The sequence below is a fragment of the Cynocephalus volans genome, chromosome 2 (assembly GCF_027409185.1).
Source record: "Cynocephalus volans isolate mCynVol1 chromosome 2, mCynVol1.pri, whole genome shotgun sequence".
Taxonomy (NCBI): domain Eukaryota; kingdom Metazoa; phylum Chordata; class Mammalia; order Dermoptera; family Cynocephalidae; genus Cynocephalus; species Cynocephalus volans.
In genome coordinates this window covers 134354243-134379695 of record NC_084461.1, presented here as the reverse complement: position 1 = coordinate 134379695, position 25453 = coordinate 134354243, and the positions used below count along the sequence as shown (strand labels likewise).

The window sequence follows — 25453 nt, the reverse complement described above, 5'->3', positions numbered from 1 at the left end:
GGTGATTTGACGCTTCTCTCTTGCAGCTTTTAAGATTCTCTCTTTGTCTCTGAGTTTTGCCAATTTGACTATGACATGTCTTGGAGAAGGCCTTTTTGGGTTGAATACGTTTGGAGATCGTTGAGCTTCCTGGATCTGAAGATCTGTGATTTTTCCTATACCTGGGAAGTTTTCTGCCACTATTTTGTTGAATATGTTTTCAATGGAATCTCCATTCTCCTCCCCTTCTGGAATACCCATGACTCGGATATTTTAGCGCTTGAGGTTGTCTGATATCTCTCTCAGATTTTCTTCCATGTCCTTGATTCTTTTTTCTTTCTTTTTGTCTGCTTGTGTTATTTCAAACAGCCCATCTTCAAGTTCAGAGGTTCTCTCTTCAACTTCCACAAGCCTGCTGGTTAAACTCTCCGTTGTGTTTTTTATTTCGCTGAATAACTTCTTCAGTTCAGCAAGTTCTGCTACACTTTTTTTTTCAGGACATTGATTTCCTTGTATATTTCCTCTTTCAGATCCTGTATACTTTTCCTCATTTCATCATGATGTCTAGCTGAGTTTTCTTGTATCTCATTCAGTTTCCTTAGAATTATCACTCGAAATTCCTTGTCAGTTATTTCAAGGGCTTCTTGTTCTATAGGATCTAGAGTATGAGATTTATTAACTTTTGGTGGTGTACTTTCTTGATTTTTTGTATTTCTGGTGTCTTTTTTTTGGTGTTTATTCATTGTGGCAGGGGGTTTCACAGTCCACCGGTTTGAGACTAATGACTAACTAGGATGTTGCTGTGGTTGCCAATTTGGTATAGCTCCCGCTGTGACTGCTCAGTTGGCCTTTAGTGTCTTGTGTGTGTGGTTGCCTCGGGTCTTGGGCTTCTCCGGGGAGCGACCTTTCTGGTCAGCTTGGACTCTACTGGGCTGGTGGATCACGTACCACAGGGTGTGTGATCTCTGTTGAGCTTTCACTTCCTGTGCAGGACTTCTCCCTGTTCCGTGTGCTCTGGCCCAGGCTGTTAGATCGTGCAGTGGTGACCCCACCGGGTGTGTGGTTTCTGTCGAGTCTCCGCCTCCCTGGCCGCACGTCTCCCCCCTCTGTGCACACTGTGCTGGGCTGGGGTGTGTCTTCTGCACCCCTCGTCTATCAGCTGGGCCTTCAAGACCCTGCTCAGCACCGCCTCGCCCAGGAAGTCTACCAGGTTTCTGCTAGGCACAGACGACCGGTCTCTCTGGGTGCCTTTGTAGCACTGTGTAGATCTTTCTTGGGTCTTGTTCACCTTTGTATCCCCCCGGTATAAACCGAGTCTAGTGCCCGCCTGCGGCCTGCTCTCCGGCAGGTTCAAGCAGACCTGGGAACTCTCCTACCACACTATTCCCAACCAGAACTTCGTTAGGCTTTTTTCCAAACTGGTGGTCGCAGAGATGGTATCTGCCTCCCAGTAACAGGAAGTTTACCGGGGCGGAGTCCAGGGTGTGGTGGAGTGACAGTCGGCCCGCCTGTACTTCCTTGCCCTCCCAAAACTGGTCGGGACGCCCCACGCCCCCAGCCCCGCCAGAGAACCGCGGAGGGAGTGGGAGAGGAGGCCGGCCCGCAGGGTCCGGAAAGCCCCGCGCCAGGCCAAGCAAATGGGCTCAGTGATGGCCGAGCAGGGCGGAGCTGCCCGCACCTGGGAAAATGGAGGCAGCACCGGGGCGGTGAGTGGCCTGGTGGTGCAGGCGGGAGCCACGTGGGCATCCACCCTCCGAACAGAGCTGTGCCAGGGATCACTCACAGTGCTGTGCCAGGTCGGGTGTTCGCTCTCTGTCTCTGGTTTGTCGCCTTCCGTGTTCTCGGCGCTGCCGCCTTGGGCTGTTCAGTCGCGGCGCGGCTCGGGCTCTCCCAGGAGTCTTCTTTAATGCCGGTCTGAAACCTCGAATCCTGAATAGGGCAGCTGGCTGCCTTCAGTGCGGCCCCAGCCTCCGGGATCCTGGCTGCATCCACAGCAGCCCTGGCGCCGTGTTCCCTGTTTCAAGACTCGCTTTTGCAGCTAAGAATCAGTTCTTTTCCTGCTCCACACTTCAAAGCTGTTGCCTGTAAATGAGGCAGCCTCTCCTGCCGGGGGCAAAGTGGCGTTGAGCCCCCACGACCGGCCAGCAGCTGTAGTCCTCCCTTAAGAGATGGTGAGAGGAAGGTCCATAAGTTTCCCGGCTGCCTGAGGCCCAGTGGCCGCCTTTTACACCTCAGCTACTCCGCGCCAGGCGCTGCAGCCGCCGCCATCTTGAAACTCTCCGAGGTTATTAATCTTTGGGGGAACTATAGACCCTTTGGGGTATTCTAACACAGAGAGCTATGCCCTTCTTCCTTGGGAAACACAAATATACCCCAAATTCTACTTGCAGTTTTATGACAGTTATGGGTCCCAAGTTTACAATGTCTCTCTTAAAAAATAAATAAAAAATAAATTTAAAAATAAACTTTCTAATGGAAATATTTTTTAACTGCATTACCTAGTTTCCTGTCATTGAGACCTACCCATACCACTAATTGCTTCTCAGGTTGTGAATGGAAACTAAATGGACTCTTTCAGTTCCCTAGGATCAGCAGCAGCAGTTTGAACAAGCCCTTAGCTAGGAGTCAGGACACATGGGTTTCAGAATCATCTCAGCCCCTGCATTTTCAGAGTGACACTGAGCCAGTCTCAAGTCTCTCTGGCTTGTTTCTTCATATAGGGGACAAAAAAGGTTGGGGTGGGGGCGGAGTTTTGACTAGGACAGCAATTTCTAATGTATGTTCTGTGGAAGATGCACATCATGCACAATATAAAAAGTTCCCTGGCCAAAATAAACCAGGGAAATGTTACATATTTTATTCTCTACTTGGAGATGCACACAACTTATTAGCATATTGTCTCTAAGAAGTCCTGCAATAAAGAAACCTACTGCATTTCATTTAGTCTAATATTTTCCTAATTGATTTGATCCATAAATTTTTTTTTCCCAGCAGAATAACAACACTGCAGTCCCATCAGAGAAACATTAACTTAGCACTGAGTTTAGAAGTCAGTAAGATGTGACTCCATGACATCTATTAAACCTTCCCAAACAAATCAACACATCATAGAAAATTATAGAAGGCTGGTATTAAAACAGAGTGATGTGAACCTTATGCCCAGTAGGAACACTGTAGAATTCTTCCATTCATCCCTACTTCACGGCTTGCGAGTTAATTGTTTTTTAGGCAAAGTAGTTTAAATGCTCACACATCAGCTTTTAGTCTTTTCTTTTATTCCTTTAATTTGTCTAGGTCGGTGACTCTCAAACCTTAGTGTACATAAGAATTACTGTACTATTGGGGTTGATGGCAAAGGGGCACTTTAACTTTAGATGTATTATTTCTCTTATCAAAAAAAATGAAGCAAACATGACAAAATATCAACAGGATGATGAAAATGGGTGTTTAAACTTTTCTTTATTTTGAAATTTTTCAAAAGAAAGAGTAACATTTAAATAATCTCAGTTCAAAGTTGAATATACTTAGCAGGGCCCTTAGAGGATTTTCAGGGGTAACTACGCCTCTCATGGTTTTTGCCTGATGCACAGACTTTACATCTCACCGCCACATAAGATGCAACCAGGACTGGCTGGTCAGCGCAGTTGGTTAGAGCCTGGTGTAATCACACCAAGCTCAAGGGTTTAGATCCCTGTACCAGCCAGCACCAAAAGAAAAAAAAAACCACACTCTAATAACATCCTCCAGGAGGGATTTTGGAGAGCACTGGCCAAAAGCTCCTGGGCCCTCCAAGAGTTGGCAACCCAGGGCCTAACCCTGCCTCCACCTCCTTGTCTCCTGGCTACAGGACTATCGGGTCAACATTTTCCTGCGGCAACAGTGGAATGACCCCCGCCTGGCCTATAATGAATACCCCGATGACTCTCTGGACCTGGACCCATCTATGCTGGATTCCATCTGGAAACCTGATCTGTTCTTCGCCAATGAGAAAGGGGCTCACTTCCATGAGATCACCACAGACAACAAACTGCTAAGGATCTCCCGGAATGGAAATGTCCTCTACAGCATCAGGTGAGTTCTGTGCAGGTTTGTCCACTCTCTCCTGGGAATGTTTCTTGCCCCTCTGCCTTCTGGGAGCAGACAGTAAGAGGGAGGCCAGACAGAGGTAAACCAGCACTGGCAACCCAACATCTTTGCAGAATAGGCAGAACCAGCTCTGTAACTTACAATCGGCATGTAAAAATAAAATACCTTGGGGAGTCCTAGGAGAAAAACATTCTTTATAACCAAGAAGACCAGGGAAGTCTAGAGAAGGTGGAGTTTAAGCTACGCAGCATTTTAATAAAACAAGATAGGAAAGAGTATTCAAACATGGTAACCAATAGCAGGGGCAAAGGCACAAAGCCTGGAAAATCACAGCAACTTCAAGGTAAATGGGCCTGCCAAATAGATGGTGCTACTCACAGGTATAAGCCAGGGCTGCTCCATCCCTTCTATAGACTCTTTCGATCCCCCGTACTTTGCATTGAGTCCAAGAGGTTGGAACCCTTCCCCAGCTATGAGGTATCCTTCAGATACTGATTAGGAACAAAGTTTTCAGAGTCTCCTGCCACCCCTCCCACCTAGTCCCTAATCTCCTTCCCCAAGACATTGGGAAAATAACCAATGTGTAAGAGGTGAAGAAATTACCTTATACATGTAATAACAGGTACATTTCATTGAAAATTTACTCACTATGCTGGGTACTTTTCATGTGTTATATCTATCTAATCCTCCTAATAACCCCATGAGGTAGATTTTATTATGCCCATTTTGCAGATTAAACAAGTGAGAATCTGAAATTTTAAGTAACTTGCCAAAATTCCCACTATTAGTAGCAGAGCCTAGATTCTAACCTGTGTTAGTGTGGATCTGATACCTCTCAAAGCCTAGAGCAGTGCATGGCATTCTATTGGCACCCCAATATTTAATGAATGAATACATATGTTTTTACTTCAAAAAGATTAAAACAGTACTGGTCCTAAATGACTCCCTCCCCTCCTCCCCTTCCCTTTCCAGTTCCTCAGGGGAATAAATCTTATTTTCATTAGGAGATAAGCCTTAAATGTCCAGGCCCATGGGAGAGGCTGTACAGGTCCTAACCCTCAGGTGGGTGGGTGAGGGGGCTCAGGAGCCTCACCACTGCAGGGCAGGCTTGGAGGAACCAGGGGCCTGAGACACCTAGTTGGTGGCCCTTTTTTTTTTTTTTTTTCCTTAATTGGTGGTGTTCTAATGGAACTTAGCTGCTGGCACCTTGGCTTCACATGGCAAGCACACAGCCCTCTGTGAACTTCCTCACCCTGGAGCTTGCCTCACCTAGTGCACATCCAGACTAGAAGAATGACAGGCTTAGGAAATGACCACCAAGGCCATGGCTGACTGGAGGGAGGGGACAGTCACCCTGCTTGGATTTTTCTGCTGCCAGGCTAGTTTCATATCTGCAGAAAGCTAAGTCTCAGTGTAGCATGACAGAAGGACAAATCAGCAGAAAGTGTTGTTTCCAAGGTCACTCAACTTCAGGAAATTAACCCAGCGTGACAGCTGCCCCACTTCGGAGCTTTTATCTTCAGAAATTCAACTGTATTCACTTTCCCTTCACTTCCCCCCTCCTTCTCCCACTCCCTTCTTTTCCCTCTTCTTCCCCTTCCTCTCCCTCCCCTATTTCCACTCATGCTTGTGCTTAAAGGGGCCCACATCCAGAGCTGTGGGTGTGAGCTGGAGGGAGGAAGTTCACAGAGGGCTGGGTGCCTTGCCATGTGAAGCCAAGGTGCCAGCAGCTAAGTCCCATTAGAACACCACCAATTAAGAAAAAAAAACAGAATAAGAGAAAAGAATTTTTTTTAAAAAAAGGACCACCAATTAGGTGTCTCAGGGCACTGGGACTGGCTTTTCAGGACAGTGGTGCTGGAAAGGCTGCCAGCAAACACATGAATCAACTCCACAAGGACTCAGAATCCAAAGGCCAGGAGACAGGCTTTTGAAGCCCAGCTTAGCCAACAGCTTGTTGTGTGACCTTAGGCAAGTCTCAGCCTGTTCCTCTCTGCACCCTGTCAGATGAGGGAGTTGGCTTGATGATGATGATCTAGGGCTCTTTGGGTTCTGAGAGCCTTTCTTCTCCCTTCCTTGCAGCAGGTGCTCAGATGTTGGCAAAGCCTTTCAAGCTGAAGTCTTGTATCCCAGCCTGGGCTGCAGGCCTTAGGTTCTGTTGAAGAGACTCTTTCGGGTTCTGAGGCTGTGGCCTCTGCAAGGGTTGGACAACCCAAAATAAACAGCTAACCCAGAATCCTGGGGAGCCCACCACTTTCCAACTAACCCCAGCATGGGCCCACTGATGCGAGGCAGCTGTGTTTGGACACCCAGAAGGCAGGGGGCCTCTTTGAAATAACTTTTGATGAGCCCAGTGTGTGAAGGGAGGCAGCCAAGAACCACGTGCAGCACCTGCTGCAGGTGCACCTGGGGATACCTGAGGCTTGGTGCTGCTCGACTTAAAATTTGGCCTCTGTCCCTACCTGAGGGCTCTGCAGAAGAGTAGGGATTGCAGGCAGTCTCTGGTCTCCAGGCAACTTGCTAAAGAGGTCTCTAGAAGCCAGACAGACTCCGAAGAAACCCAAAAGTTCCACTGACTCTGTGTGACGTTAGGCAACCTACTTTACCTCTCTGAGCCTCTATTTCCATATCAGGAACTTGGAAATAAACATATATTTATTCAATAAACGCTAGTTCCCTGACCTCCTTTCCCTATCCCAGATAACTGATTTTCTGATAGTAACTAGAAAGGAGGTATATCCTCCCTAATTTGTGGATCTAGCATCATTCAACTCCCTTCTCTTCCCAGAATCACCCTGACACTGGCCTGCCCCATGGACTTGAAGAATTTCCCCATGGACGTCCAGACATGTATCATGCAACTGGAAAGCTGTGAGTCCCTTGCATGAGTCTTCTAGAAAGAACCAGGCTCCCATTTACCATGGGACTGACAGAAATTCACACAGTTGCTCCTAACTGCTGGACCTCAGGAGATTACTGTAATAAACCAAAATTCTAGATAAAGGGCTTTGCTTTTAGAAAATGCATTAGAAATATAATTCCCCTTACATTATCGGACTGAGGCCCAGCATTTGGAGCCAGTAACATTCTCCAAAGAGGCACTGTTCAATGTTTCTTGTGAATACACTCACCAGGAATAGAGAAGGCATAGCTTGAAAGAGTCATGGTCCTCAAACTTACAGGGGATGCTCATTCCAGTAGGGGAGATAGACAACTGACTGCACAAATAACTCTAATAAAGGACAGAAGTGGTGTGTTAGAAGTACAAAATGCTGTGGCCTCATGGCAGAAGGAGTGCTTCCTTCTGATGGGAAAGGAGAGAGGGTATTGGAGAAGGCTTTATGGAGGACCAAAATTTTAACAGAGGGATAGCTGACTTTGATCACAAACACAGAAACCAATCTGACTAATGTAAAAGTACAGAACCAGGACAGAGCATTTACGTGGCAGTAACTAATGGATCATTTCCTTGAAGCACTGCCTCTGAGGGATATCAGTACCAACCAACTCTGAACCTTTTGTGACTTCACTCAAGAGTCAAAGTCTCAGGGCAGAGAGTATGATTGGCCAAGCTTGTCACCTTTTCACACCTTGCCCACCCCACCAATGGTTAGTCCCACAAAGATGGCACACAATACTCCTTCCACAGAGGAAAATCTACTGTGAGCAAAAGAGGAGGTTGGCAAGGATGGCATGCAGGCAAAAACAGCAAATGGCAACTGCATCATATCATGGGGGTGAGGACAGCTAAGGCAGGGTGTGGAAAGATAGGAAGAGAGGTGGAAGAGCCATGGGGTGGATATAAACAATTAAACCAGTTCTAATCTCCTTTGTGAGGAGGAAAAAAAAACAACATGGTCTCATGAGCTCCACTGAGCTCTCTCAGTCTCTTACCCTAACCAACCCTGACATGCTTCAAACAAGTGCTTCTTGGTGGTGACTGCTCCTTCTTCTGATCCTATCCCAGTTGGATATACCATGAATGACCTCATCTTTGAGTGGCAGGAGCAGGGAGCTGTGCAGGTGGCAGATGGACTAACTCTGCCCCAGTTTATCCTGAAGGAAGAGAAGGACTTGAGATACTGTACCAAGCATTACAACACAGGTGAGTACAAAGGGCCACCCTCCTCAGATCCTATCACCCCAACCAGATGTCATTTCAAACATTCATTCAACCATTGCATTGATTCAACAGATCTTATGAAGTACCCATGATGGGCATAACTCTGTATTTATCACCTAGTGGTTAAGGGAATAGATTTTAAAGCCAAAAAGTGGCTCTGACATTTTCTTCCCGTGAGTCCAGAGGTGAGTAATTTAAATTTAGGCCATACCTAATTACAAGTGAAGCTGGTAAATATGGTCTTTTTATTCTGGGTAGCAGAAGGGATCCTATTCCTAAGGAAGAAGGGAAAAATGATATTGGGAAGACACTTAGCAGTCTCTGTCACAGAGAAACTGGCACTTCTGGTAGGGTGAAAGTATAGAGAATGCTCACATTAGACCTCAGCAGAAGGGAGTTGAGGTGACACTGAAGATCAGTAAGAAGTTGGAAAGGGTCCACTAGCCCATGAGCTACAAGAGGGCAGAGAAAGTACAGCTTTTTAGCTCAGCTCTCTATCTCCCACGCCTAGCACAGCTTTTGTTCCAAGACGGAACACATGAATGATCAAACCTGGCTTTGCATGCCCATCGCAGGCTGGGATGGAGCTCACGGAAGTGTTGTGAAGAAAGTCAGTCTGTTGATCTGCCAGCTGGAAGCCTGGGAAGGAAGCTGCTGTCTCAACCTAGCTGAGAAAACTAGAGGCTGCTGACAGGCCAAGGAGAGCAGGAGGTGGAGAGGGATTAAGAGAATCCATTGTGAGCTCTGGTGCAAGCAGAAAGTCCAGTGAAAGGGCAGGCAGCCTGGACCACCTGCAGAGATATTCTCTTCAACCCTGGGTAAATTGAGACTCAGAGATAATGTATACTCACATTAGCAGCCATGAGAGCAATGATTCCCCATGAATCAGATAATCACAACTGACCCTCACATACCATGGCCCTTTACTATTTATAAAGCAGTTTCTCTTTTTTTCCCACCTTTCTTGAGGTATAATTCACAAATAAAAATTGTATATATTTAAGATGTACAACTTGATGTTTTGATATATGTATACATTGTGAAGTAACCACCACAATCAAGCTAGTTAACATATTTATCATCTCACATTGTGTGTGTGGTGAGAACACTTAAGATCCACCTTCTTAGTAAATTTCAAGTATACAATACAGTATTGTTAATTATCAGAACCATGCTGTACATAGATCTTCAGAACTTATTCATAACTGAAACTTTGTACCTTCTGACCAACATCTCCCCTTTATCTCCCACCCCAATCCCTGGCAACCACCATTCTAATTTCTGCTTCTATGAATTTGACTATTTTAGATTCCACATATAAGTGAGAACATGTGGGTTTTTTTTTTTTTTAATGTGTCTGGCTTATTTCATTTAGTATAAAAATGTCCTTTAGTTTCATCCATGTTGCAAATGGCAGGATTTCCTCCTTTTTTAAGGCTGAATAATGTCCCATTTTCTTTATCCATTCATCCACTGAGAAATACCTTATGATCCAAAAATCCCAGTTCTGGAGAAATGCCTTAGCAGTCATGCCACGCTCAGACTTCGCATCCTCCCAGCAGCCCAGACGCCGGCCGGCGGGGAATCCACCATCACTGATCCGAAACGCAGAGCCCCACTCGCAGGACCGAGAGAGCCAGCCTCCCACCTGCCCCTAAACAGAGCCTCCGCGAGCGCCTCCCCAGGGCCCGCAGTCAGAGTGACACTGTTAAAATCACATCCTCGGAGTGGAGGTCAAGATGGCGGAAGAGGAGAGCTGCCTGCCGCTTTTCCACCACAAGTAGAAGCAGCCTCAGGCCCGCACCAGATGCAGGTGTAGCAGAATTGGGGCAAAGGAACGGCTTCGAAAGGGTGTCTTTACCCTGCCGAGAACCAGGACTCTTCCCCCAACCCGCGCGCCCGTGACCCGCCGGTGAGCCACAGCCCGTGTCCCAGCCGCAGCTGCAGACGTGGAAACATGGAGGCGTGAGCCGGCGTGTGACACCCCAGGCTGCAACGGTGACAGCGGCTTCTGACCCCCCACCCCCACCCGCCGTCCCTGGAGCTGGAAGCAAATCAAATGGCAGCCGAGACAGAGAGACGTCCAGCGAAAGAGGCAGAAGCTCCGCAGAGACCACACGCCCTGCGGGCTGCCACTGCCTGATCCAACAGGTAGGCTTCACTGCTGCCACCGGCTCCATCCCAAGCCCGGCCTAGTGTGCACAGAGCAGGGAGACATCCTGCAGGGGAAGGGGAAGCTCTGCAGAGACCACATGCTCTGTGGTGCCTTGCATCCAAGCAGCCTGGGCCAGAGTGCAGGGAACAGGGAGTCACTGAGGTAGCCATACCAAATTGGCAACCACAGCAACATCTTAGCCAATAGTGTCAAACCTGTGGACTGTGAAACCCCCTGCCACAATGAATAAACATCAAAGAAAAGATACTAGAAATATGAAAAATCAAGAAAGTACACCACCAAATGCAAATAAATCTCAAGCTCTAGATCCTATAGAACAAGAAGCCCTTGAAATGACTGACAAGGAATTTCGAGTGATAATTCTAAGGAAACTGAATGAGATACAAGAAAACTCAGCTAGACATCATGATGAAACAAGGAAAAGTATACAGGACCTGAAAGAGGAAATGTACAAGGAAATCAATGCCCTGAAAAAAAAATGTAGCAGAACTTGCCGAACTGAAGAAGTTATTCAGTGAAATAAAAAACACAACACAGAGTTTAAACAACAGGCTTGTGGAAGTTGAAGAGAGAACCTCTGAACTTGAAGATGGGCTGTTTGAAATAACACAAGCAGACAAAAAGAAAGAAAAAAGAATCAAAGACATTGAAGAAAATCAGAGAGAGATAGCAGACAACCTTAAGCGCTCAAATATCTGAGTCATGGGTATTCCAGAAGGGGAGGAAAACGGAGATTGCATTGAAAACATATTCAACAAAATAGTGCCAGAAAACTGCCCAGGTATAGGAAAAATCACAGATCTTCAGATCCAGGAAGCTCAACGATCTCCAAATGTATTCAACCCAAAAAGGTCTTCTCGAAGACATGTTATAGTCAAATTGGCAAAACTCAAAGACAAAGAGAGAATCTTAAAAGCTGCAAGAGAGAAGCGTCAAATCACCTATAAGGGAGCCCCAATCAGGCTAACATCAGACTTTTCATCACAAACCCTAAAAACCAGAAAGGAATGGGATGATATATTCAAAATACTAAAAGATAGAGATTGTCAGCCAAGAATACTCTACCCTGCAAGGCTATCCTTCCGAAATGAAGGACAAATAGTACATTTCTCAGACAAACAAAAACTGCAAGAGTTCACCAACACACGACCACCCTTACAAGAAATTCTCAAGGGAGTACTGGGTTTGGTTCCTGAAAAATAGCTACCATTGCCATAAAAACCCAAGAAAAATCAAAACCCACAAGTATAATAAAAATTACATTCATGAAGAGAAAACAAACAAAAAGGCTATCTACAACCAAAGGAACCAAGAAACACAGAAAACAAACAGTAAATCAGAAAGCAAGGAACAAAAGGCACCTAAGACAACCAAAGAACAATCAAAAAAATGCTAGGAATAAATCAACACTATTCAATAACAACTCTCAATGTAAAAGGCTTAAATTCCCCAATCAAAAGACACAGACTGGCTGACTGGATCCAAAAGGAGGACCCAACTATATGCTGCCTTCAAGAGACCCACCTCACCCATAAAGACTCACATAGACTAAGAGTGAAAGGATGGAAAAAGATTTACCATGCAAACAGAAAAGAAAAACGAGCTGGAGTAGCTATTCTTATATCTGACAAAGTAGACTTTAAACTAAAAACCATAAAAAGAGACAATGAGGGACACTACTTAATGATAAAAGGATTGATCCATCAAGAAGACGTAACAATCATAAATATGTATGCACCCAATGTTGGAGCAGCCAGATTTATAAAATAAACTCTATTAGACCTAAAGAAGGAAATAGACACTAATACCATAATAGCAGGGGACCTGAACACCCCACTGTCAATATTAGACAGATCATCTAGGCAAAGAATCAGTAGAGAAACACAAGATCTAAACAACACTCTAGACCAATTGGAATTGGCAGATATCTACAGAACATTCCATCCAACAACCTCAGAATATTCATTCTTCTCATCAGCACATGGATCATTCTCCAGGATAGATCACATATTAGGTCACAAATCAAGTCTCAATAAATTCAAAATAATTGGAATTATCCCATGAATCTTCTCAGACCATAATGGATTAAAACTAGAAATCAATAACAAACGAAACTCTGGAAACTATACAAACACATGGAAATTAAACAGCATTCTACTTAATGACATATGGGTCCAAGAAGAAATCAAGCAGGAAATCAAAAAATTTATTGAAACTAATGAAAATAATGATACATCATACCAAAACCTGTGGGATACCGCAAAAGCAGTATTAAGGGGGAAATTTATCGCATTAAACGCTCATTTCAGAAGAATGGAAAGATGGCAAGTGAACAACCTAACATTTCACCTTAGAGAACTAGAAAAACAAGAACAATCTGAACCTAAAGTTAGCAGATGGAAAGAAATCATTAAGATCAGAGCAGAACTCAGTGAAATTGAAACCCAAAAAACAATACAAAAGATCAATGAATCAAAACGTTGGTTTTTTGAAAAGATAAATAAAATTGACAAACCATTAGCATGGCTAACTAAAAAAAGAAGAGAGAAGACTCAAATAACAAAAATTAGAAATGAAAAAGGCGATATTACAACTGATTCATCTGAAATACAAGGAATCATTCGAGACTACTAAAAACAACTATACGCCAACAAATTTGAAAATCTGGAGGAAATGGATAAATTTCTGGACACACACAAGCTCCCAAAACTGAACCATCAAGACGTAGAAAATCTGAACAGACCAATAACAATAAAGGAGACTGAAGCTGTTATCAGAAAGCTCCCAACAAAGAAAAGCCCAGGACCAGATGGATTCACAGCAGAATTTTACCAAACATTCATAGAGGAATTGACACCGATTCTTTACAAACTATTCCAAAAGATTGAAACAGACGCAAATCTCCCGAACTCTTTCTATGAAGCAAACATCATCCTGATACCAAAACCAGGTAAAGATATAACCAAAAAAGAAAACTACAGGCCGATATCCTTGATGAATACAGATGCAAAAATCCTCACTAAAATACTATCAAACAGAATACAGCAACACATACATAAAATTATTCACCACGATCAAGTGGGATTCATCCCAGGGATGCAAGGTTGGTTCAACATACGCAAATCAATAAATATGATACACCATATCAATAAAGTCAAACACAAGGGCCATTGATCATCTCTATAGATGCTGAAAAAGCATTTGATAAAATTCAGCACTCATTCATGACAAAGACCCTCTGTAAGTTAGGTATAGGCGGAAAGTATCTCAACATAATTAAAGCCATGTATGACAAACCCACTGCCAATATCATCCTGAATGGGGAAAAGCTGAAAGCTTTTCCTTTAAGAACAGGAACTAGACAAGGATGCCCACTCTCACCACTCCTATTCAACATAGTGTTGGAAGTACTAGCCAGAGCAATCAGAGAAGAGAAGGAAATAAAGGGCATCCAGATTGGAAAAGATGAAGTCAAACTGTCCCTATTTGCAGATGACATGATCCTATATATCGAACAGCCTAAAGCCTCTACAAAAAAACTCTTGGAGGTGATAAATGATTTCAGCACAGTAGCAGGATACAAAATCAACACACAAAAATCAGTAGCATTTCTATTCTCCAATAGTGAACATGCAGAAAGAGAAATCAAGAAAGCCTGCCCATTTACAATAGCCACCAAAAAATAAAATACTTAGGAATAGAGTTAACCAAGGATGTGAAAAATCTCTATAATGACAACTTCAAACCACTGCTGAGAGAAATGAGAGAGGATACAAGATGGAAAGATATCCCATGCTCTGGGATTGGAAGAATCAACATAGTGAAAATGTCCGTACTACCCAAAGTGATATACAAATTCAATGCAATCCCCATCAAAATTCCAAAGACATTTTTCTCAGAAATGGAAAGAACTATCCAGACATTTATATGGAATAACAAATGACCACGCATAGCCAAAGCAACGCTGAGCAAAAAAAATAAAGCTGGAAGCATAACACTACCTGACTTTAAACTATACTACAAAGCTATAATAACCAAAACAGTATGGTACTGGCATAAAAACAGACACACTGATCAAGGGAATAGAATAGAGAACCCAGAAATTAACCCACACACCTACAGCCATCTGATCTTTGACAAAGGCACCAAGCCTATACACTGGGGAAGAGACTGCCTCTTTAGCAAATGGTGCTGGGAGAACTGGATATCCATATGCAGGAGAATGAAACTAGACCCACACCTTTCACCATACACTAAAGTCAACTAAAAATGGATTAAAGAATTAAATATACACCCTAAAACAATAAAACTTCTTAAAGAAAACAAAGGAGAAACACTTCAGGAAATAGGACTGGACACAGACTTCATGAATACGACCCCCAAAGCACGGGCAACCAAAGGAAAAATAAACAAATGGGATTATATCAAACTAAAGAGCTTCTGCACAGCAAAAGAAACAATTAACAGAGTTAAAAGACAACCAACAGAGTGGGAGAAAATATTTGCAAAATATACATTTGACAAAGGATTAATATCCAGAATATATAAGGAACTCAAACAACTTTACAAGAAGAAAACAAGCAACCCAATTAAAAAATGGGCAAAGGAGCTAAGTAGGCATTTCTCTAAGGAAGATATACAAATGGTCAACAGACATATGAAAAAATGCTCAACATCACTCAGCATCCGGGAAATGCAAATCAAAACTACACTGAGATACCATCTCACCCCAGTTAGGATGGCTAAAACCCAAAAGACTCTGAATGATAAATGCTGGCAAGGTTGCGGAGAAAAAAGAACTCTCATACATTGTTGGTGGGACTGCAAAATGGTGCAGTCTCTATGGAAAATGGTATGGAGGTTCCTCAAACAATTGCAGATAGATCTGCCATATGACCCAGCTATCCCACTGTTGGGAATATAGCCAGAGGAATGGAAATCATGAAGTCGAAGGTATACCTGTTCCCCAATGTTCATTGCAGCACTCTTTACAATAGCCAAGAGTTGGAACCAGCCCAAATGTCCATCATCGGATGACTGGATATGGAAAATGTGGTATATCTACACAATGGAATACTACTCGGCTATAAAAAGGAATGAAATACTGCCATTTGCAACAACATGGATGGACCTTGAGAGAATTATATTAAGTGAAACAAGTCAGGCACAGAAAGAGAAATACCACATGTTCTCACTTATTGGTGGGAGCTAAAAATAAATAAATAAATTCACACACACACACACACATACACACACACACACACACACACAAAAAAAAAAAAAAAAAAAAAAACCGGGGAGGGGAAGAAGACATAACAACTACAATTCCTTGAAGTTGATACGACAAGCAAACAGAAAGGACATTGTCGGGAGGGAGGGGGAGAGGGAGGAGGGAGGGAGGTATCGGTAATGGGCCACCATAATCAACCACATTGTATATCGATAAAATAAAATTAAGGGGAAAAAAAATCCCAGTTCTGGATATATTTCCAAAGGAAAAAAATCAGTATCTCAAGGAGATAGATGCACCCTCATTTTCACAGCAGCATTATTCACAATAGCCAAGACATGGAAACAACCTAAATGTACACAGCATTTTCTCATTCATTATCTCATTTGATCTTCACCAGTTAAGTTTAAATTAGAGCTGAGCTCTGTGCTATGTCCTGTGAATGCAAGGAGAAAAGACTGACAAGGCCCTGCCCACATGGAGCTTACATTCCAGGGAGCTCCAGGAAATCCCCTTATTACTATGATTCAGTACGCAGGAACTGAGGCCCCACCATGGGACTGGCCCTGCCCCAGTTCCAGGGATACACAGATGGGGAAGAGATAAGCTGCCCAGTCTAGTGCAAAGACAGAAACAGAGCAAGTCTGACTTGCCTACTCACTCATCATGTTATGCCTTAAAGCTTCTGATGACCATGTGAACAGTGCTGAGGGAACACAGGGGATTAAAAGAGGGATTCTGCCTGGGAGAGACTTCACATTTAAGGTGCCATGGAGGAGAAGGAAGATTTCTTTGGGTGGTTGTGGGAAGCGATAAGGGCATTCCAGGCAAATGGACTAGCAAGATTAGAATCTCAGAGGTGTGAAAGTGCTAGGCATGCTCAAGGCAAAGGATGGAGCGTAGGGGTCATGATTAGGGTGAAGAAAGAAGGTCAAGGTTATAGAAAGACAGGTGAGAGCTCTATCACAAAAAGCAAACTAAAGAGTTTGAATTTTTTCCTGTAGGTAATAGTAACTTCCTTGCATGAGACGAGAAGGAAGGAATGATAGGTTTCACAAGAGGAAGCAGTAGTATCGAATCATGTTTTGTGAAGATAATTGGCAGAAGGTTGGCGAAAGCTTCAACCTTAGGCAGGTCCACTCTTAGCAACAGAATAGTGGTGATGATGATGATATGATGATGGCAACTGACAAACCTGAGCATCTGTGATGTGTGAGGACTGTGCTAAGTTCCTCATAAGCATTATCTCATTTTATCCTCACAATAACCATATGAGTAACCATATGAGGTAGGTATTATTATTATTACTATTATTATTACCATTATTACTGTTATCCCCAGTTTACCATAGATGAGGAAACCGAGATACAAAGCAATTCAAACACTTGCCTCGAGACATGTTGTTCCAACCTTAAAGTTTGCTATCCATCAGGCTATATACATTGCCTTCTCACCACAATTTCTTGCAGGTAAATTCACCTGCATTGAGGCCCGGTTCCACTTGGAGCGGCAGATGGGCTACTACTTGATCCAGATGTACATTCCCAGCCTGCTCATTGTCATCCTCTCATGGATTTCCTTCTGGATCAACATGGATGCTGCACCTGCCCGTGTGGGCCTGGGCATCACCACTGTGCTCACCATGACCACCCAGAGTTCTGGCTCCCGAGCATCCCTGCCCAAGGTAAGTCTCACTGCCTGAGAGCACAGAATACCTGGACAGATAAGGAAAGCACTCACCTCCCTATGTGGCCTGAGGCATGAGGAGCATAAGGAATTGCTCACTATTTACCTGTCTACTACTCCTTGCAGAATTCAGCATTCTGATCCATCAAATTTTCCATTAGACTCAACATTACATTCTGTACAGGTTGCCAGACACTACATTCTGCTCCACTGTCTACCACCAGTAGACACACATTCTGCTTCATTTACTATTAACATCAACTGCACATTCTCCTTCATTCACTTTTAGGGCTAAGTATAACATTCTGCTCGTTTCACCACTAATGGTAAATACCTTGTGTCAGTCATCTGCAAGACCATCCCCACATTCAAAAATTTGACAGAAGGACTCATAGTACTAAGCATATAGTTGTACTCGCAGCTAAGATTGATTACAACAATGTATTCAGGATACACAGCTAGATCATAAAGGGAAAAGATTGGCCCGAGACTGGAGGAATCCACGCACAGGTTTCCTTACTCTCTCCTCCCACGAGGGGTCACTCAGAGTGTAATCTTGCTCCAGTAACAAAAATGCAGACACGTGTGTGATATTTCTGCCCAGAGAGACAAGAAGAGAGACTGTTTTGAGACTCATTAGAGACTAGGCACCCAAAATTTTAACTGGGGGCTGGCCATATAGGCACTCTCTACCTAGCATGTAACAAAACTCCAGATTTCCAGAAGGAAAACAAATGTTCATCATAAACCACATTGTTTATACAAGCAGTCTAGGCAGAGTAAGCCAACCTTACCAGTTAGGGAAAGTAGAAAAACTCCCAAAATCCAAGTTTCCAGATGCTAGCCAAGGGCCATTCTGTAAGCAGGCCCTTTTTAAGATAGCAGTCTCATGCCCACTGTGTTTAATCCTTTTCTGGACATAGCTCAATCTGATTCTCACATTTCTAATGTTAAACACCATATTCACTATTGACTCTTAACCCACAGTCTGCTTCATTCACTACTAACATAAGACACAGCATTTTGCTCCATTCACCATTAGTGTCAGATACACAGTATGCTCCATTTACCCTTACACTAGACACAACATTCTGTTCCATGTACTTGTAACACCAAACACAGCATTCCACTTCATTCACCACCAGACACTACTTCTCCCCCAGTCACCCTTACAATAAATGCAACATTCCGTTCCTTTCACCATTAACACTAGACCTCACATTCTGCTTACTTCACTTGTAACACTAGTGATAATGTTCTGCTTCATTTGCTATTAATGCTAGATACTACATACTCCTCCATTCACCCCTAGTTGAGGTAGAACATTCTGTTCCTTCATTATTAATGCCTCGTGCCTCCTGCTTTACTCTCTATTAATGCTAGGCTTGGCATTCTACTACATTCTCTATTACTGTTTGAGCCACAGTCTGCTCTATTCACTCAAGACTAGACACAACAGTCTGCTCTAGTACTAATGCCAGACACCACACTTTGCTTCCTTCAAACTTATACTAAACACAACATTCTGCACCACTTCTAACTAATGCTGCACTTAACATTTTGATATTAATTCAGTAATTATTATTGAATTAGAAATAATTGAATAATATCATCTGATACAGAACTTTTATCTAAATTTTCCCAGTTGTCAAAACAATGTCATCAATAAATATGAGGGATCCAATCAAAGATCCAATTAATTGCTCTATTTTGTCTCTCTCTCTCTTTTTTTTTTTTTTTTTTTTGGCAGCTGGCCAGTTGAGGGATCCAAACCCTTGACCTTGGTGTCACCAGCACCATGCTCTAACCAACTGAGCTAACTGGCCAGCCTGCTTTGTCTCTTTAATCTAAAACAGTCTCCTCACTGTTTTTTGTTTTTCATGACATTGCATGCTCCGTTAACTTTTAATGTGAGACACAACATTCTGTTTCATTTGCCATCAACAGTAGACAACACACGCTCCTCTATTTACCCTTACAACAGAACTCAACAATATGCTCTTTGCACCATTAACACTAGACCTCAAATTCTGCTACATTCACTATAAATGCTTGAAACCAAATTCCCTGATCACTATTAACACCTGACAACATATTCTGCTCTCTTCAATTGTAACGGCAGACATAATATTCTGCTTTCTTTCCCTTATGCTAGACTCAACATTCTGCTCTACACACTATTAATAGTTGATGACACATTCTCCTCCACTTATAATTTACACTAGATCCAACATTCTGCTCCACTCATAGAAATCCCATACTCATAAACAGTCACTCCTGGTTCCTCCCATCACCACCCCTGACCAGCCTCTGGCAACCATGAATTTTCTATTTCTATGGATTTGACTATTCTGGACATCTCATAAAAGTAGAATCATATACTATGTGGCCTTTTATGGTTGGTTTCTTTCACTTAGCATAATGTTTTCAAGGTTCATCCATGTTATAGAACGCATCAAGTACTTTGTTCCTTTTATGGCTGAATAATATTCCACTGTATAGACATATAACATTTTCTTTATCCATTCAGCAGTTGGTGGAAATTGGAGTTATTTCCACTTTGGGGGTATTATTATAAGTAATGCTACTATGAACATCTGTGTACAAGTTTTTATGTGAACATATGTTTTCAATTCTGATAGATACAGACCTAGGAATGAAATTCCTGGGTTATGACTTTTTGAGGAACTGCCAAATTGTTTTGCAAAGTGGCTATACCATTTTGTAATCCCACCAGGGTTCCAATTTCTCCACATCCTCACAAACAATTGTTATCATCTGTCTTTTTGATTATAGCCATCTTAATGAGTATAAAGTGATATCTCATTGTGGTTTTGATTTGCATCTTCCTCATGAATAATAATGTTGACCATCTTTTCATGTGCTTATTGGCCATTTCTATATTTTTTTTTTTTGGAGAAATGTCTATTCAAACTTTTTGCCCATTTTTAAATTGAATTATTTTCTTATTATTGTTGAGTTATAATAGCTCTTTATGTAGTCTGGATTTTAGACCTTTATCAGATATGTAATTTACAAATATTTTCTCCCATTCTATGGGTTCTCTTTTCACTTGATTTATAGTGTCCTTTATGCACAAAAGCCTTTAATTTTTTATAGATTTTTTTTAAAGATATGCACATTTATTTGTTCAAATAACAAACACAAACTGAATAACAGATAAATAACAAAATACTTTGTAGAAAGTATGGCTTCAAATTTTCACAAATACTGGAGATGTAAAACATTAAAATTTACATATTTCATTTTATAATCTCTACCATTAATTGAAATAGCTCTCTAAACTCTTCCAAAAGCATGCAAATATCAAATTAATTTCAACAGAGGAAGATGAATAAATTTTTCAAGGGCAAATTAATTTCTAAGATAATCAACAAGTCCACCTAATGAAAAGAAATCAAGAACAGAAATTAAATATCTAAGCTTAGCAACATAAATTGCATAAAAAATCCATAAAACAGAATGTAAACACAAGGGCACTTCAAAAGGTTCATGGAAAATAGAATTGAAAGATAATGGAAATCTTTCCATGAATTTTAGTTGTTTAAATTTTTAATTAAAAAAAAAAGACTAAGATCATAGAAAATATGTTCTCTGACCACAACAGAAGGAAATTTAGGAAACCCACAAATGGGTGGAAATTAAACAATACTCTCCTAAATAAACAATTAAAAGAAAAATCACAAGGAAATTAGAGAGTACTTTCAGATAAAGATTAAAGCACAACATATCAAAATTTATAGGATGCAGGGTTTATCCAGTGCTTAGAAGAAGATTTTAAATAAGAAAAATCTCAAATCAGTAATGTAAACTGCTACCTTAAGAAAATAGAAAAAGTCAAGTAATCTAAACCAACAGCAAATATAAATAGGAAATAACAAAGATTACAACAGAAACATGTGAAATCGGGAATTAAAAAACAATAGAGAAAATCAACAAAACCAAAAGTTGATTCTTTAAAAAGATCAACAAAATTTGCAAACCTTTATCTAGACTGACCAAGAAAAAAGAGAGAAGACTGAAATTACTAAAATCAGAAATAAAGTATGGGCATTATTACATTGCCATTATGGCTTTTTTTCATGTGGTAAGATTTAGTTTCGTTACCTTTCTCATTCGCATTTTTGTTCTACCAGTGGGTTTTGTTCTTTCTTGTGTATTCATAGTAGTAATTACCATTCTTCAGATTCAAGATGCAGGGCTTCCTTGAGAATTTCCTGTAGGGCTGGTCATGTGGTGGTGAACTCCTTCAGTTTTTGTTTGCCTGGAAAATATACTATTTTTCTCTCATTTCTGAAGGATAGAATTGCTGGATATAGTATTCTTGGCTGGCAGTTTTTTGTTTTGTTTTGTTTTGTTTGTGGCTGGTCGGTAGGGATCTGGGATCTTGGTGAGTTTTTTCCTTTTATTATTTTGAATATATCATCCCATTTTCGTCTGGCCTGTAGAGTTTCTGAGAAGTCTGCTGTTAGTCTGATAGAAGCTCCCTTATAGGTGACTTGATGCTTTTCCCTTGCTTCTTTTATGATTCTTTCTTTGTCTTTGAGCTTTGCCAGTTTGACTATCATGTGTCTTGGAGAGGATCTTTTTGGGTTGAATCTATTTGGGCATCTTTGAGCCTCCTGGATCTGAAGGTCCATGTCTCTCCCTATACCTGGGAAGTTTTCTGTTATTATTTCATTGAATAGGTTATCCATGCCTTTTTCTTTCTCCTCCCCTTCTGGAATACCCATGATCCAAATGTTTGTGTGCTTAAGGTTGTCTGCTAGTTCTCTTGGATTTTCTTCATTTTTTAAAATTCTTTTTTCCTTTTTTTTTTTTTTTTTTTTTTGTCTGCCTTGGTTATTTTGAAAAGACTATCTTCAAGAATTGAAACTCTTTTGTCTGCTTATTCTAGCCTGCTGCTTAAGTTCTTATTTTGTGTTTTTTAATTTCATTAAGAGAATCTTTCAGTTCCATGAGTTCTGCCATATTCTTTTTTAAGGTATTAATCTCTTTGTAAATTTCATATCCTGAATTTTTTTTTTCCCCATTTCATTCTGCTGTCTGAGTCTTCTCACATCTCAGTGAGTTTCCTTAAGATTGTTGCTTGGAATTCATTCTCAGTCATTTTAAGGGTTTCCTGCTCCATAGGGTCTGGTACTTGAGAATTATTATATTCATTTGGTGGTGTCATTTTCTTTGGTTTTTGTATTTCTAGTATCTCTACATTGATGTCTAGTCATCTGGCAGAACAGTTGCTTCTTCTATTACTCTGGAGTGGGCTGTGAGGAGAGAGATGTCCGCTTGTTTTTTTGGTCTCTGCTGGTGACTCTCCTTGTGTCAGTGCAGTCAAGTGTTTGGTGGGCCACCTGCATGGTGGCTGTGGCTAGTGCTGTGACATCAAGCTGCTTTTTTGGCAGCTGTGGCTGTGGCAGTGGCTGTGGTGAGCCACCTTCACAGAATTGGTATTTTCAGCATGCTCTCTAACCTGCTTTTGGGAATGGGCTACAGCCCTAGGCTCTTTGCCTTGGGCCCTGGGTATGCTCTCCTGTCTCCAAAAGTTTTTAATTTTGATAAAGTCTAATTTATCTACTTTTTCTTTTGTTGCTTGTGCTATTGGTATCATTTTTTCAGAAACTGTTGCCTAATCCAAGCTCATAAAGATTTATGCCAATGTTTTCTTCTAAGAGTTTTATAGTTTAGCTCTTACATTTAAGTCTTTGATCCACTTCAATTTATTTTTGTACATGGTGTGAGGGAAGGGTCTAACTTCATTCTTTTGTGTGTGACTATCTGGTGTCCCCAGCACTATTTGCTGAGAAAAGTATCTTTCCCCCATTGAATTGACAAACTTTTTCAAAAAATCAGTTGACTAGATTTGTTGGTTTATTTCTGAACTCTCAATTCTATTCCATTGATCTATATGTTTGTCTTTATATCAGTACCACATTGTTTTTGTTACTGTAGCTTTGTAGTAAGCTTTAAAATTGGGTAATGTGAGTCCTCCAACTTTGTTCTTTAATTCAGGATTGTTTTGGCTATTCTCAGTCCCCTGCATTTGCATATGAACATGAATATGAATTTTAGGATTAACTTATCAATTTCTGCAACCAAATAAAGCCAGCTGGAATTTTAATAAAGAATGTATTGAGTGACTTAATAAAGAATGTAGATGAATTTGGAGAGTACTGCCATCTTAACAATATTAGGTCTTCTAATCCATGAGCATGGGATGTCTTCCCATTTATTTAGATCCATCTTTAATTTCTTTCAATAAAGTTTTCTAGTTTTCAGTGTACAAGTCCTATGCTTATTTTGTTAAATTTATTTCCAGGTATTGTATACTTTTTGATGCTATTTTAAATAAAATTGTTTTTTAATTTTTAGATTATTCACTCTAGTGTATAGAGATATAATTGATTTTTGTATATTATGTTGTATCCTATAAGATTGCTGAACTCATTTATTAACTCTAATAGTTTTTTATGGATTCCTTAGGATTTTCTTTATACAAGACCATGTGATCAACAAATAGAGATAGTTTTACTTCTTTTCTGACCTAGATGCCTCTTATTTCTTTTTCTTGCCTAATATCTCTGGCTAGACCTTTGAGTACAATGAAGAATAGAAGTGGTTAGAGCAAAAATTGTTGTCGTGTTCCTGATCTTAAGGGGAAAGCTTTCCATTTTTACTATTGTGTATGATGTTAGCTGTGGGGTTTTCATAGGTGCCTTTATCAGATTGAGGAAGTTCTCCTTTATTCCTAGTTTGTTGACTTTTTTAAATCATGAAATGTGTTGGGTTTTGTCAAATGCTGTTTCTGCATCTATTTAGAGAATCATGTGATATTTGTCCTTTATTTTATACATATGGTGATTGATCTTTGTATGTTCAACTAACATTACATTCCTGGGATAAATCCCACTTGATTGTGATGTATAACCCTTTTTATATGTTGTTGTATTTGGTTTGCTAATATTTTGTTGAGGACTTTTTGTCTATATTCATGAGAGATATTGGTATGTAGTTCTCTTTATTGTGATGTTTTTCTGGTTTTATTATCAGGGTAATACTGGCATCTTAGAATGAGTTGGGAAGTGTTCTCTCCATTTCTACTTTTTTGAGAGAGTATGAGAACTATTGGTATTAATTTTTCTTTAAGTGTTTGGTAGAATTCACCAATGAAGCTATCTGGTTCTGGACTTTTCTTTGTTGAAAGTTTTTTGATTACTAGTTCAATCTCCTTAAATGTTATATGTGTATTCAAAGTTTTTATTTTTTCTTGAGTCAGTGTCATTCTAGGCATTTGCCCCTTTCATGTAGGTTATCTAATTTGTTAGAGTTGTTCATAGTATTTCCTTAATAATCTTTTTATTTCTATAAAGTCAATAGTAATGCCCTCTTTTTCACTCCTCATTTTAGTAATTTGAGTCTTCTCATTTTTCTTAGCCTAGCTAAGGGCTTTTCAATTTTTCTGATCTTGTCAAAGAATCAACTTGTGGTTTTATTTATTTTTCTCTATTGTTCGTCTACTCTGTATTTCAGTTATTTCCATTCTTATCTTTATTATCTTCTTCCTTCTGCTTGCATTGGTTTCAGTTTTCTCTTCCAGTTGCTTAAAGTAGAAAGTTAAGTTATTGATTTGAGAACTTTCTTCTTTACTAATATAGGTATTTAGAGCTATACACTTCCTTCTAAACTATTTTGGCTTCATCTCCTAAGTTTTGGTATGTTGTATTTTTGCTTCACTTATCTCAAAGTTTTTGGTTTTGTTTTTTGTGGCTGGTCAGTACAGGGATCAAACTCTGGACTTTGGTGTTATCAACACCGTGCTCTAACAGAGCTAACCACCAGCCCTCATCTCAAAGTATTTTCTAATTTATTTTTTGTTTCTTCTTTGACCCACTGATGATTTAGAAATGGGTTTTTTAACTTCTTCATTTTTGTGAGTTTTCCAACTTTTCTTCTGCTTTTGATTTCTAATATTATTTCATTGATGTCAGGAAACATACTTTGTATGATTTCAATTATTTTAAGTTTATTGAGACTTGTTTTATGTCTAATACATGGTATATGCTGAAGAATTTTCCATGTGCACTTGATAGGAATGTATATTCTTTTGTTGCTGTGTGGAATGTTCCATAGATACTTTTTAGGTCTAGTTGGTTTA

At 40.8% G+C, this 25453-nt stretch overlaps 1 protein-coding gene across 2 annotated transcripts in view; it reads left to right on the top strand.

Annotated features, from left to right (window-relative positions):
- Positions 1-25453, top strand: part of GLRA1 (glycine receptor alpha 1) — a 115266-nt gene that overhangs the window by 72431 nt on the left and 17382 nt on the right. For both annotated transcript variants that reach the window (XM_063086878.1, XM_063086877.1), the window contains exons 4-7: positions 3827-4050; positions 6854-6936; positions 8033-8170; positions 17064-17278. In XM_063086878.1, coding sequence (XP_062942948.1) covers positions 3827-4050; positions 6854-6936; positions 8033-8170; positions 17064-17278 — 660 coding nt within the window. The remainder of the gene's footprint in view (positions 1-3826; positions 4051-6853; positions 6937-8032; positions 8171-17063; positions 17279-25453) is intronic.